This window comes from Pelmatolapia mariae, linkage group LG1 (assembly GCF_036321145.2).
Source record: "Pelmatolapia mariae isolate MD_Pm_ZW linkage group LG1, Pm_UMD_F_2, whole genome shotgun sequence".
In the NCBI taxonomy this organism is placed as follows: domain Eukaryota; kingdom Metazoa; phylum Chordata; class Actinopteri; order Cichliformes; family Cichlidae; genus Pelmatolapia; species Pelmatolapia mariae.
The window spans coordinates 16,199,802-16,214,338 of record NC_086227.1 but is presented as its reverse complement, the minus strand read 5'-3'; the positions used below and the strand labels follow the sequence as shown (position 1 = coordinate 16,214,338).

General features: G+C 39.9%; 1 protein-coding gene across 3 annotated transcripts in view; it reads right to left on the bottom strand.

Annotated features, from left to right (window-relative positions):
- Positions 1-14,537, bottom strand: part of LOC134627676 (protein diaphanous homolog 3-like) — a 168,468-nt gene that overhangs the window by 93,137 nt on the left and 60,794 nt on the right. For 2 of the 3 annotated variants that reach the window (XM_063473992.1, XM_063474009.1), the window contains 4 exons: positions 6,234-6,266; positions 5,074-5,169; positions 2,720-2,814; positions 1,852-1,953 (listed from right to left, as the gene is read on the bottom strand). In XM_063473992.1, the coding sequence (XP_063330062.1) occupies positions 1,852-1,953; positions 2,720-2,814; positions 5,074-5,169; positions 6,234-6,266 (326 nt within the window). The remainder of the gene's footprint in view (positions 1-1,851; positions 1,954-2,719; positions 2,815-5,073; positions 5,170-6,233; positions 6,267-14,537) is intronic. The other variant, XM_063474000.1, reaches the window with a different exon arrangement.

Below are 14,537 nucleotides of genomic sequence, written 5' to 3'. Positions count from 1 at the left end.
ACAGCTGGCTGTGCGGTTTGATGTCCTCCATCAAGGGTTTAATTATAGCTACTGTAATGTTATCAAATGACTATTTCAGTCAGTGTGTGCTTGTCTGTGTGGACTTTGTGTCCGTGTATTTGTCGCACATAAAAGGAGAGAGGGAGGGCAACAAAAAAAGAGGAATAGAATTATATAACAGAATTAAGAAAAAGCAAGGTCCACACGAACAAAACATAATTCTGAAACGAACCCCAGAGATGGGATGAATTATGTGATAAAGATATTTAAACGAGAAAAAATAATCAGAAAAAGAAGAAATGGAGCAAAACACACCGGATCATCTGCAAATTGAATGTGTGCAGCTGCTCCCACTGGCCTACACAGGGCACTGGGAGGTTATACTGACAACTTGAGGAGATGGTTTCCAACACACACACACAAAAGAGTGGACTTATGGAAAATCTAGCTCGTTTACTGCCAAACACTATTTCCATGAGGTGATAGGATAGTGAGAAGGAAAAGACAGCTCTGTTGATATCCTTATCTGAAGTGTCAGAACATTAACACTGAATTTAAAGATTATGCATCTCTCTCTCTCTCTGTATATATATATATATATATATATATATGTATATATACACACACATATATAATCAAGTGAGAAAATATTTTGAAAACTTGCATGTAATAAATACTCCCATCAACTGTCAACAACAATTAAAATCAAAGATGAAAAAAGCACTAGTCCCGAGGATTGTAGCTACAGCTGAGCCAGCAGCATGCACATACTAATAAACAGTGATTCCTCAGATTTCAGGAGTGATGCGGAATAATCATTAACTGCGAGTGATTTACAAAAAATTACAGGCAGTCTGCAGCATGCATATGGCTTCTGTTAAAGACATTAAAATATGCTTTCATTGACTGATATAGATGAGTTATGTGGAAATTTATATTTTGAGATTAAGCGCTTTAGTTCCTCAACTTACTGTCACAAAGAACAGTGAACTTATTCACGTAGCTGCAGGAACACTCAGCAACTATGGTGGTGACCTTGTGTTAAGTTTTTACAACAGGCAAGACATAGACCTGAAAACAAAATACTACTGCGCACAAGGCTGAGTTAAAGATCAATTGAAAGTGGTGTTGATTGAAAATAAAAAAGATAAAGTGAATGTTTACAAAATGGTAAATATAAAAAAAGTACATTAAAAAGTGGGCCCACACGAGTAGCACAACCTCATTATATAAGCAGGCTCTCCTTTTTTCTCGTCTCCTCATTGAACAAGATACAAAAGAGGAGTTATGTTTTTGTCTGTAACGTGGTCGCTAGGTAGAAAAATTAAAAATACATAAGTGACACCTCTCATGCATAATTCTGACTAAACCTCCTTTGAAAAGTCTTTAAGAAAATGATGCTGACGCAATGAGGCAGAAGTGCTGCTCTTTAATGTGCATAAATTAGTGCACCAGTCCACAGGTGTCCCGTCTTTCCTCTTAAGGCTTAAAAAGATAGAATTTTAAAGAGCTCAGGATTATGATAATTACATGAAAGTGTTCTCTGTGTGTGTTTTCGTTGGAATAAGACGCTGAGAAAGAATACAAGACAAGTTTACGTGACTAAAACATTCAAATATTACGTTTTATTACACCAAATATGCATTTTTTGGCTCCGATAAACTATTTAATTCTTAATACACTTATGTTTAATAGCATTGTCAACGATAAAAGGCACACTGTCTGAGGTCTTCCGGCAATAAATAAGGAAATATAAAGGAAAGGTTGTTTTTGTGGTGTATATCTGCAGTTGGTGGGAAGTTGACAGATGTTTGTGTGTGTTGTGCATTTGTGTGTATTGTGTGTACTCACCACAACCCCAAACTGCTCAGGCTCTGACAAATTAGAGTACTCATTTTTGTATGTGGCCAGTGCATTAAGCTGCTCCTGCTCCGGTAGGTGCTTTACAAGGTTCTACAAAGAAAAGGAAGAAAGGGAGTGAGAAGCGGGAAGGATATACAGAAATTTACAGACAGCTAACCTACTGCTGTTCTGTTTGGCGTTGTCTCTTTTGGTGTGTTTCAGCCATGTGGTGAGCTTTGTTACTATGATAAAACATCTTATTACCAAGCAGAGACTATGTAGCTTTATACTGTAGATACAACTGAAATGAACCACACTGGTCCATTGAATTGCTGTTAAGATAGAAAAACAGAGATTGACACATACATGGAAGGACAGACAGATGGATTGGATGAACAGAGTAAGTCAGTGCTAAGTGTGAGGTATACAGATGGCATAAACACATCGAAGTTATAGCCAAAAAGCTGGTAAAGCACTTATAAACACAAACAAAACAAAGCAAAAAAAAATTTTCAGCTAAACATCAGCAAAGTGCTTATTTATTTTTTATTGACATACTGCCTGTGCTCACCAACTGTTTTCACACCTGCTGTACTGCAGGCTTTACAGATGCCCAACGCTTTAGCCTTGGGCTACATGCTGTTCTAAGATAGACAACTAATCAAGACAATAGACAAAGAGTTGAACCTGACCAGCTGAGTAGGAGAAGGGCAAAACTAAAAATATACTTCCAGCCTCAAGGTGAAAAGTTGAGCATTGACTAGTTTCAATATTTTTTTCTCTTTTATCTCACAGCTAGGTAGGTCCAGAGTTGGGTGGAACGGGAAAGTCATCCACTAAAGTAACGGAGGCTCTATGGCTTCATTAAACAGCATACCTGGATCATAGGTTCAGAGAGTTGCTCTTCATCGACCTCCACTATCATGCGTCGAATTTCCTGATAAGGGATGCGGAAGGAGCCCAGGAAGATGGCTACAGGGGGGGAAAAAAGAGAGAGAGATGTGGCGAATGGAGAAAAGATTGACAGCTGAGCTGTAATGTTGAGATATGAGACAGTTGGTCATAAAAGAACTGAAAAAACAACCAAACACACACAAAAAAGAATAATGTGAAATAAAACAGTACACACAAATCTTATGAAACAAGGTAGTCTGACCCACTCAGCCAGCGATGTCTTTAATTTTTCTTTTTTCTTTCTGACTTTAAAAAACTGATTTTAATTTTAAATGTATTGGCTTAGCAACCATAATATTTTCAAGCAAGAGTTAGGACTAGCAAAGGTATGGTGCATGCCTCGTCAGGGCTAGTTATTAGTCTCACAAGCAGAAACACATAAAAAAAAAATCATTTAAAATTATTGAGCACGTTTTAGGTTGAACACTTTGGAGTGTTCTGCATGTAAGTGTGTATGTGAAGTATGTTACAACATTACATTATACATATACAGGAGAGCATGAACTTTTGAAAACGAGAATGTACCTTTTGTTTTGCACACTTTTTTGCTCTACTTGGTTAAATCACTTTTAAAGTTGTGGGGGCAGAAATAATAATTTTTAATTTCAGGTTGAGCACCAACTTTGGCGTAACAATCAAGTTACAAAGACAAATGTTATGAACCAAGATATCCTCTCATATCACCATAGATCCCAAAAACCTGAGACCATCCATGAATTCATATCCCTCAGTGTGCTGTTTCTCAGACACCCTGTGCCTAGAGAGAGACCTCCCTACATGGTGTTGAAAACCACCTGGCAAGACTGATGAAATGAAGATGGACAAAAAAAGAAACCCCAAAAAGCATACACACAGACTCACCAGGAAATCTTTTTATTGTGGTGTGTTTGCTTAGTACTTTGCAACTCTTGGAAAGACAAGTTGCCCAGGCATGTTCTATCCCTGGCATAAGTACCACATAAAGGGATAGCAGCCTCACCAAAGATCTCCTGTGTGGACAACCAACAGGATGGCCACGGCTACGCTGCAAAGACGTACGTTCAGTTGACTTTAAAGCTACAAAAAGACAGAAACACCTGCAGCTTGAAATCCAGAAGGCCCTGCAGGGCTTTAAAAGACAACAGTTTGAGAAAATGGCCTAAAAAAGTCAGCTCAAAAGACTAGTCATCTCTTATTCCTGTGAACAGGACCAGAAGGACTTCAACTCCCGCATGGGACTTTAGAGTCACAAGAGGCGCCTCTCGAGCACCACAGACGACAACCACGAGCACGTATCCAATTGTCCCACAGGACTTCAGGAGGCCAGCTACTACACAGTACATAACTGAGAATAATTAAAAAGAAACAGCATGTGCAAGGATTAAACTGAAGTTTAAACACACGTCCAATAAATGATGAATCTTTTTTTTTTTTTTTTTAAACCTGCATATATTCAGTTGAGGTTTTACTGACAAACTAGCCCTACTCTTCTTAAAGCATACGTAAAATGTGACACGACTGTGATATAAGCTCCCGGCTGTAACTGGTAATGAGAAAATTTTAGTACAATTCATTAGGCAGAATAAATTTGCACTGTATCTTAACAGTGATGGCATCAATCAAGTAACAGAAATAAAACCCCTTCTCAGTCCTTCTCAAACCTCAATCAAAGCTTTTAGACTCTTTACCTCCTATGGTGGAACACATAAACCACCAACTCCCCCTTTTTCCCCCCCTTGCTCTCTAATTTCTGCTGCATGATTTATCACTGTTACTGGGCTGATTAGACTCATTTTCTTTTAATACGTGAAACAAAGGTCACAGCTCCATGTGATATAAGCCAATGAGGTGCTAAGATCTGAGAGTGCTTAAGAGATCAGCTGGATCCTCATTAATGCCGGGTGTTTTTAAAACGGTCATTTTCAGACCAAGCATTCGTGTGTGAATGCATGACAGAGACGAGGGAGGGAAGGAAAGAAGGAAGAAAGGAAGAAAGAAAGAAAGAGAGAGAAGTTCTTTTTTTCCTTCTTTCCTTAATGGATCCTTAACGTTGTTAATTAGGTCCATGTGAAGAGATGAGTCATATGTGGCAAAGGCCAGGTTCACATGAACTGTTTGTGTGTATTAATTGCCATAGCAACATGCTATGGTGTAAAGCATACCAAAATTTTTCTTATGATCACAAAAACATATCAAAAAGAATCTAAAAGGTAATCGCCTTTTAGATTCTGGCACAGATGTATATAAATCTGCCTCTTTTTTTTTTTAGGAGTGACTAGAAAGAAAACAAATACTTACACAGATTCTGTGCAATCTTTGGATCGAGCACCTTCAGCTCTTTAATTCTCTTCTTTATGGATTTCTTATCCTCTGTATCCTCCTCTTCTTTTTTAGCTGATAAAGACAGAAATATTAAACTGCAGCCACCACACACAGGCAGAATTTAGACAAATGAAGCATGAATGAAACACACACATTTGGAAACAGCACAATTATAACATTTAGATATCAGTACAACATAAAGAAGGGAACAACAACAAAAAAATTAACTAGGTGGTGGAGAAAGTTCAGATGAATTATATTTATTTATTTACTGAGTTGAAATATTCCATTAAGTGTAAATATGTCAAATTTTTAACATGTCAGCTATTTCTAACAGGCTCACAAAATATTTCCGCAAGTCTTTGTTGTATATATTTACATATTTTTGCAAGCGAAGAATGACTCAATGATATGATGCCATGTGAGTAGAGAAGCATGGAGAAAGGGATTATGGGGAAGTTCTCTCATCACACCACTGAGAGAGTAAGGTACGGGGCCCGTAAGCACAAAGTTGCACATTCGGCAGAGATGTTATAGGTGAAGGTAAATCTGCTTTAGGGTCACGTGGAGGCAGGTAGGTGGGATTGTGACAGAGCTGTTGGTAGATAGGAAAGCCAATGAGACGACACAGAGATGTATGCTTCCACATGTGTTTGCGCGCACACACGCGCACGCACGCACACGCACACGCACACGCACACACACACACACACACTCTTGAGCCACGATCACAAAGAGGAGTTCATGGTTGGTTTTAATTATTTAAGAGACCAGATTAAGAGAACAAAATGTGCATCCCAGGAGTTTTCGGGGTAATTGTCTGGTGCTGTAATTATCATGTATGTGGTGAGAGGGTAGGAGAGGGGAGGAAAGTAGAGGAGAGGAAAGCAGAGGAGAGGAGGGGAACAGATCAGAGGAGCACACGGGTTAATCCACAGGAAAAGGTATTTCTGCTGTTCCACATGGACTCAGTCTTCTTTTAGGGATTCTGTATCTAATTAAAAAGTGAAGAGGTATGCTGTGAGCTCCCGCATGAAGAGACTGGTATGATGTCCACAAACATGAACACCTACAGTATGGCGCACCACACACAAATACACAAACACGGCCACACACTGAGCAATCCTTGGACTTACGTGGTTCCTCTGCCGGTACACTCTCCTCACAGTCTTCGATGTGAGAGAGAGAGAGAGCAAAACGCAAAAGACACACAAGGGAAGGGAGGGGTGGGGTGGGGCAGTGAAAAATGTGTACCATGGATAGAGGAGAGAGATGAAAATACATTTTTATAAGAATGCTTCCTGTCCACTGCAGCGTGAAACACAAAGAGAAAGGAAACCACAAATACGCTCTAAAATCTAACTTGGAAGAGTGGGTTTAATAGACAAATATTCACTAGATCAAATGAAAAATGATGTATGCTTTACTTTCACAGCTTCCCAACTTCTTTTCCCCAAATCAGGTAGTCTTTAACCACAACTGCTAACATCACATTTGTGTTTCTAGCCTCATCAATAATGGTAGTATAACACCTTTTGAATAGTTGAATGGACAAACAAGCAATGTGAATGTGTGTGTTTGTGCAGCTTTTGTGTGACATTTAGAAACTCTGTATTGTAGTATGTATGTCCTTTTTGTTATTGATATTGCAGCTCTAAACATGGCTGAAATGTTTCCAAAGAAGACAAGCAAATTTGTATGAAGATGGGAATAAATTTCCACTTTTTTCTGCATTCAACATTTTACAGAAGCTAAATGGATCTGTGTATTTATCTCCCATTAATAATAATAATCAATAATAATTCAATGTTAGCTTAACAGTTTACTTCCAACAAAGTTTTAAAGCACACATACAGTCAGAAAGAACACACACCCTCTGCCATTTCAACAGTTTGACATATCAGGACATAACAAAAAAATGGTAGGTAACAACATCACATGACATACGTCAGTGTGTCATTATTCACCGAGGAAAAACTAATTCAAAATGCACCCCATGATTCAGTAGCTTTTAGAACCACCTTTAGTGGCAATAACTTGAAGCAATTGCTTTCTGTATGTCTGTGAAGGTTCTCAGTCATCCAGGTCATCGTAGACTGAGGAGCTTGGAAAGAAAAGCGTCTGGACTTCTTTGAGTTGCTTGAAGACGTTTCACCTCTCATCCGAGAAGCTTCTTCAGTTCTAAGGCAAGCCCCCTCTTTCCAAGCTCCTCAGTCTGCTTTCTGTATGATTTCATCAGTCTGTCACAACCTTGTGGAGGAATTTTAGCTCGCGCTTCTTTATAATGTTTATAATGCTTCAGTTCTTGAGGTTTGTGAGCATTCATTTATGCACAGCTCTCTGAAGGTCCCGCCACAGTATTTCATTCAGGCTGAGGTCTGCACTTTGACTGGGCCATTACAGCACTTTGATTTCTCTCTTTTTCAGCAGCAAATCTTTTTGTAGGAGTTTTGCTGCTGCGTTTGGTATCATTGTCCTGTTGCATGACCCAGTTTCAGCCAAGCTTTAGTTGTCCGACAGACTGCCTCACATTTTACTCGAGAATACTTTGATATACAGAGGAGTTCAGGGTTGTATCAATGACTGCAAGGTGCCCAGGTTCTACGGCTGAAAAACAAGCCAAAATCATCAGCCCTTCACCACTGTGCTTGACAGCTGGTATGAGGTTTCTGTGCTGATGCGTTTGCTTTTTGCCAAATATGATGATGTGTATTATAGCCAAACGTCTCCACTTTGGTCTCATTTGTTCAAATGACATTGTTCCAGAAGTCTTGTGGTTTGTTTAGATCCAACTTTGTAAACTTAAGCCATGCGGCTATGTTCTATTTAGAGAGAAAAGGCTAGCTCGCGGGTTAACTGCAGTTTCTAATCATCTGACCTTGTGGTGAATTTGCTGGGAAGTCCATCTCTGGCAAGATTGCCACCTGTGTTCTCCACATGCAAATGATATTTCTCTACAGCATGCTGGATTTCAAATGATTTGGAAATTAACTTACAACCCTTCCCAGATTGTTGGGGAGCATCAGTTGCTTCACTAATACCATTAGTGACAACTTTGCTCTTTGGCATTGAGTAAACACAAACCTGAATGCTCCAGACCAGACAACAGTCAAAACCTCTGTTTTTATAGAGACATTCACACTTACTCAATTAATCAAGTGCATTTGATTAGCAGCACCTGCCTGCTGATTACCCTTTTAAGGGTAAGTAAGAGTGGACAAACTGATTTTACATTTTGTCTTAATTCTTCTTAAATAAATAATGACAAAATGTACAGCATCATGTTTTGTAATTTACCAGATAATTTTTTTAAAGATTTTTTTTTAATTCTGAATATTGAGATGTACTAAGAGGAAAGCCCTAAATAGCCTCTAGCTTACTACATTAAGATGTTGTATTGATCTATTCGTCATGTAGTTCAACAAAATCATATTTATTACGAAGTACACAGAGACTTTCAAACACATAACACCGGAGTATTAACAACCTCGTTTCAGCACACACAAACATACTTGGCTATGTCACACAATCTATGAAGCGTCCTCACATAAGGGCTAGAGACATCTCTATTGTATAAGAGATAGTGAGATAGAAAGATAGAAATTACATTACTCCAACACACGCACGCACACACACGCACACACACACGCAGCTACCTCAGGTGTTATCAGTTAAATCAGCTAATTAGATTGCCCCCTTCCAGCATCACCCTCTTATCCTCTTTGGCCTTAAAACAGCTCTTCTTCAGGGAAGCCTGCTCATTATACATCAGCCAATTAAAATCTCCTGCAGGAGGGTCAGAGGTCACTGGTTAATCAATCAGAGGGAGTGGCGACAAATGTAGTTATCAGATTACGCTATCACCCAGGAAGTAGGAAAGATAAGGATGCACTTGTGAGAGCTAACCAGTGGGGAGTCTGCATCCCATTACACGTCTAGCGAAAGCAGAACAGGAGCACAGCGTAGGTATGATGCGACTAGAGTAGATATTTTAAGACCTAATGACGAGTGGATTAATAAGTGTAAAAAGATGACACATCACAGGAATAAAAAGTTGCACCTGTTCAGAGAGGGAGAGAGATGGAATCAGAGCATGACAGGAAGAGGCAAGTTACAAACCGAGCCATCGACTAAAACCACTGTTAAGATCAGGAGCTGAGATCAGATAACGCAGAAAACGGAAAGCAGGAGTCAATCACAAGACAGCAGAGAGCAGTGCATTAGGAACAGACACCAGCACTGGGAAAATGGCTCTGTTCTGCCACAGCAAACGTCACAGTGTGAGAAATCTACCATCTAAGAAAGTTAAAGTCTCTTCATGAAGGCTTGTGATAAATGTCAATGTGATGGCGGGACGGTGGACAAAGGAGGAGGACAGATAAGTATGAAAAACAGAACAAAGATGAATGGCCGTCTCAATTTCTTTGCCTCCAGTGTAGGATCCTTAGGGGAAAAGGGATTCTGAATTATTCCAAAAGTAACAATGAACCCACAAGAAAAAATAAATAAATAAATAAATAAATAAATATGGTATTTTGTGTTTTTGTAAAAAAAAAAACAAAAACAAAAAAAACATAAATGGGTATACAATAAAAAGAAGAAGTTGTGTTATTCTCTGAAGAAAAGCACAGTAATGTTCGGTTGCAGGGTCAGATGAGGATCCAAAGCCAGAATTCTGAAAGAGTTTTGCTCTGCTCACCTTGCTTGTAATAATTCTACTGAGTACTTCTTATCCAATCTCTGGCACAGTTTAAAGGGACTTGACAAAAAAATATGACAATGTGTAACACTGCACACACATGCACACCCACGTGCACCCCTGCGTGCACGCACACACACACACACACACATCCCCAACCACAGCAGTGCTTCCCACAAGGCAGTACCAGTGAATTGTGGCATCAAAGCACTAAAGGGAGTGGTGGAAGAAATAAAACTGCTGTGAAAGAGCATGACTGACATGGCAGGCAGGCCTCAGAGACAAGCAAGTAACACCTTATATCCCCCACCCCACCTCTCTCTCAGACAGACAGACAGACACACACACACACACACACACACACACACACACAGCCTACTTTCTTCCCTTGCCCCAGCCTTTTACACTCGGATCACCACTTTATCTTATCAGGTTGGATTTCTAATCAGAGAAAAAAAAAAAACACCTTACTGGAACTAGCCACATAAACAGTTACAGGAACACAAGAAGCTAACGACCCAAAAAAAAAAAAGAATTAAAACACACACACACACACACACACACACACAGTAACTAATACTTAAGCTTAAAATGTTAATGAGTAAAGAAAGAAACTGGAAAACACGCGAGTGCACGTCATTTCATCTTGTGTTTGTCTATGTCGCTTCCTATAAGACTTTGTGTTGATGTGCCTTTATTATTTATGGAATGATATAGTGGCACAATCGCCTCCTCCGAGGAAGCAGATAAGTGCACAGTGAGGGGAAAGTTGAGAGGGCCACAGACTTGAAAGGCTAATTAAATCAGTGTGTTGTTTCCAATAGCCAATCAAGGCAGTCATGCAGGTAAAGTTTAAATCACTGCTATTAAGGGGGTTTCTGTGGCAGGGATAATTCAGGGGGCCTTGAAATTCAATGTGCAAACACCACACACACACACGCACACTCCCCCCCCACACACACACAGACACACAAAACTGCCTGAAGCAAAATCCACTGTGAGACATCTGATGCACAGGAGGGGGGCTGTCTGCAGCAAGTGAACAAATCCACCATTCCGACACATCTGTCAACTCTACAGTCAACAGAAGGAAAGGAGAACAGTCAAACCAGCTGCACAGTTTGACTGTTGACTCACTGTATGCTTCGGATCCAGCTATGTCCTGAACTTCAGTCAGCCTGACAGAAAAAGCACGAGAGACATCAGACACATGTCCACTAGTTACTTGGACTATGCATACCCTGCCCTCACCTTTCCCTCTCCGCCTCATCGATGCATACACTCCTCCATCCTGAACAGCAAAGTGATGACAGCTCGACTAGTCTGTTTGCACATGGACTAACCTCCCCACCAGAGTTTTGTGAGCGCCAGCGAGTGTGAGACAGAGAGGGAGATCAGAGTAATGAAGTGAGGGGCTCTATTTTGAGTGAGCTAATCAAAGCGAACCATCCAGGGCCACCTCTCTCTGTGATCCAGACTAGATGACCCAGGGCCATAATTAGTCTGAGACTTTCATTCTGATAGCAGCAAATTAACAGACTTCATTAGGCTGTTCTCTCCTCCTCTATCCCTGCTATACCAAGATCACTTAAAGTGTACATGTATGAGCACCAGCATCTACAACATACTGGCCAATCGCTCTTCACAAAGAAAGGAACACACCCCGCAGAGAGAACGTGCAAGTATACACATTTGGAAATCAAAAGTTACTGACAATACATGAAAAGGTTTATAATTGATTAGAAGCCTCTGTTAATCAGTGTGTACTGGCCTGTGGGGATGAATGTAACAGGATGGTCTATTTCTCAGTGGAGTAGTGCCCTCTAAAGGCCTCATGAAGACCTACCAGTGCCCTCTTAATACATCTGTGTGTGCGTGTGCATACACAAGCACACACACACACACAAATGAGTATTTTCTGACTGCTCTGTCATATCAGGTATGAAGCATTATTATCTCCATTTCATTTCACTGTCACAGCCCCAGTATGATCTGCACAGTTGTTAAGCCCACCCTAACATTTCCCAAGTCATTCAATGGATTGATGACAGCCTAAATCATTCACCTCTGAAGTCATTTGCAATTTTTTCCGTTTTTCTCCCTATGCTGTTGCAAACACGTCTGCGCCCACTACCTTCCCTACTTCCAGCGCTGTATCCTTCCCCTCCCTCCTCCATACACAAACCTACACGTGTGGATGAAAAATCGCAGCAGAAAAATAAAGTCGCGAAAGCAAATATGTTTTTAACGAGCCGGCCCATTACTTTGATGATATGAGAACATAAAAACACAAATTGGGACTAAATTGAAGTGCTGATGCTTGAGAAACAGAGACAGGAAAAAAAAACCACAACTCAACAACAACAATGGAGGAGGAAAAGAACAGAAAATAGAAAAAGATTAAGCACACACACACACACACAGACAAACAAAAAAAATGCAAAGGGTGGGGGTACGCGTTTGTAAAAACGTGACATTTTCAAACATTTCAGGACACTGTCACAGGTCCAGGTAATTGGTGTGTGGGTCCAGCACACACTGTAGCACATTAGACATTTCGTAATCTGACCAAAATATGGCTGCGTGGCGGGTTCAAAATATATATGAAAACAACAGGCTGGACATTTTAAGGCTGTGTGTGTGTGGGGGGGGGGGACAGCCATTCGTTCACCATGTGTACGGTGTGTGTGATCGGACGTTCCCTTTCAACAATAATGAAAAGAGCCTTTAATGATTATGCATTTGATGAGATCTCTCATACTGCCACAAATTTTCTACAGCCACACGAAAAGTCATTATAGAGCTAATGGTATTCTTCAAAATGTCAAAGGAAAACCATAAAGAGAGCGAGAGAGAAGGAGAAAAGAAGCACAATCGAGACAGAGACACACAGGAGAGAAAGTCCATTTGATGAGAACAGGTATATACCAGCAGAGAGCAATGCTGACTGCTAGGCAGCTAGACATGGACATGCTGCTGATATCCTCATATAGTCAGTGCGGTTCAAAACAAGCTATATTTAAAACATTTGATGTGATTTTAGAAGCTAATTCCTGCCCTCAGTGAACAAAGCTGCACTCTGTGCACCTCTGGAGGTAACACAGATGTTTATTTTTATCCAGCTAAGTGAGATTAATATGGTAATTAGGCAACTTAAGTTGTGAACTGAAGAATACATAAGCATAAATGAGAATATAATGCCAAGTTCTCAAAAAAATATTTAGGCATATGATTTTCAACAGGACAACCTACTGTACTGCTTTTATCCCCACCTTCTCTAGTCCTCAATCGTCTCCTAATTCCTGTGATGGTGTCCACCAACCTCCTCAGCTTCTTTTCTTGTAATTCAAAAGCCTTCCAAATTCTCTACGCAGCAGACCACAAAAGCTCTCGCTTTTGTTTTAGGAAATACACCCACCTTGCATTTGAGAAACCCATTAACCATCATATACATATGTTAAATGGCTCCAATTTACAGATACTCTGAGGGTTAATGCAGTGAAGGCTGACAGGGGAGAGGCATGGATATGAATGAACACGGCTGTTTAATGTGTCACATCAGCCTGAGTATGACAAGTGATGAAAAGCTGTTCGCGCTGACCGGTCTTTACCGCCATATGGGAGCCTTTTCTTTACTGTGTGTGCTGCTTAACCGCCAAACCAAGCATACGAGTTAATTCCCTCCTACATACCAGCCCAATTTCTGCTCCCCAAATATACTTGTGCAGAATGACAGGACCAATGCAAATACACTTCCTTACCAGACCATTATATTCATATGGAAATTAGCTGTCTAATTATCTGTTATAGCATGCCAGCAGTAGGAAAAGAGACTGTCTTTCCTCAACTTTCTCTTTAACAGGCTACATTGATCTAGTGAGCCTGACACTGACTAAAACCAAAGCCTTTACACTGCGGTAAATAACATTTTAAAAAAGGATAGGCGTGAAGCATCTTGTCCAAGCATAACCATGCTATGACTTCAAATGATTTATTCACTAAGTATTCGTGCATCTTCACGCTAAAACATATCCCAAGCTGCATATGTTTACAAGCTTAATCTATGATTCCTATTAATTATCTGCTTTGCCAGACATCCACTATTCATATTGTACAGTATTCTTAAAAAACAGGAGGAGGGAAAAAAACAAAAAACTTAGTAAGGCAACAACAAATACAGCATCACCACTGTATTTAATTTGGTTTAATCTGATTACCAGTGTTTGCACTGATCAAATTAACACAACATCTCCACGCAAGCATTATATGGATTTATTGACTAACTTTTTCGGTATATTTAAAACAATCAGAGAGCCACTTTTCAAAGCTAACGTGTAAATGACCACACAGTCTATGTGCTGTGACGGTTTTGAATTATTCCTTAAGTATATCTCTTCCAAAGGTATAGTAGTACACAGCTTTATTAACAAAAACATGCTAATACTGCAGCATGTTATCTGTGGTGCTGTTTTCTCCCAACTCTTCTGTAATAACTACATTTTAAAGTTTAAGCATTTTGTTGCATAACACAGAACAGCCCACGGCCATTTTGAACCTTTTTTTAGCAGCCGATGCGATCTGAATCCTGTATTGGTCAGGCTCCAATAGTAAATAAAATAATAATAATAAAAAAAGCTATTAACTTCCTTATGTTTCTCAATTTTTAGCACTTTCTTTCCCCAACACCCTTTCCATTTCTCTTTCTTTTTGTCTACCGTCTTGCAGCGTTTCAGTAGAGGTA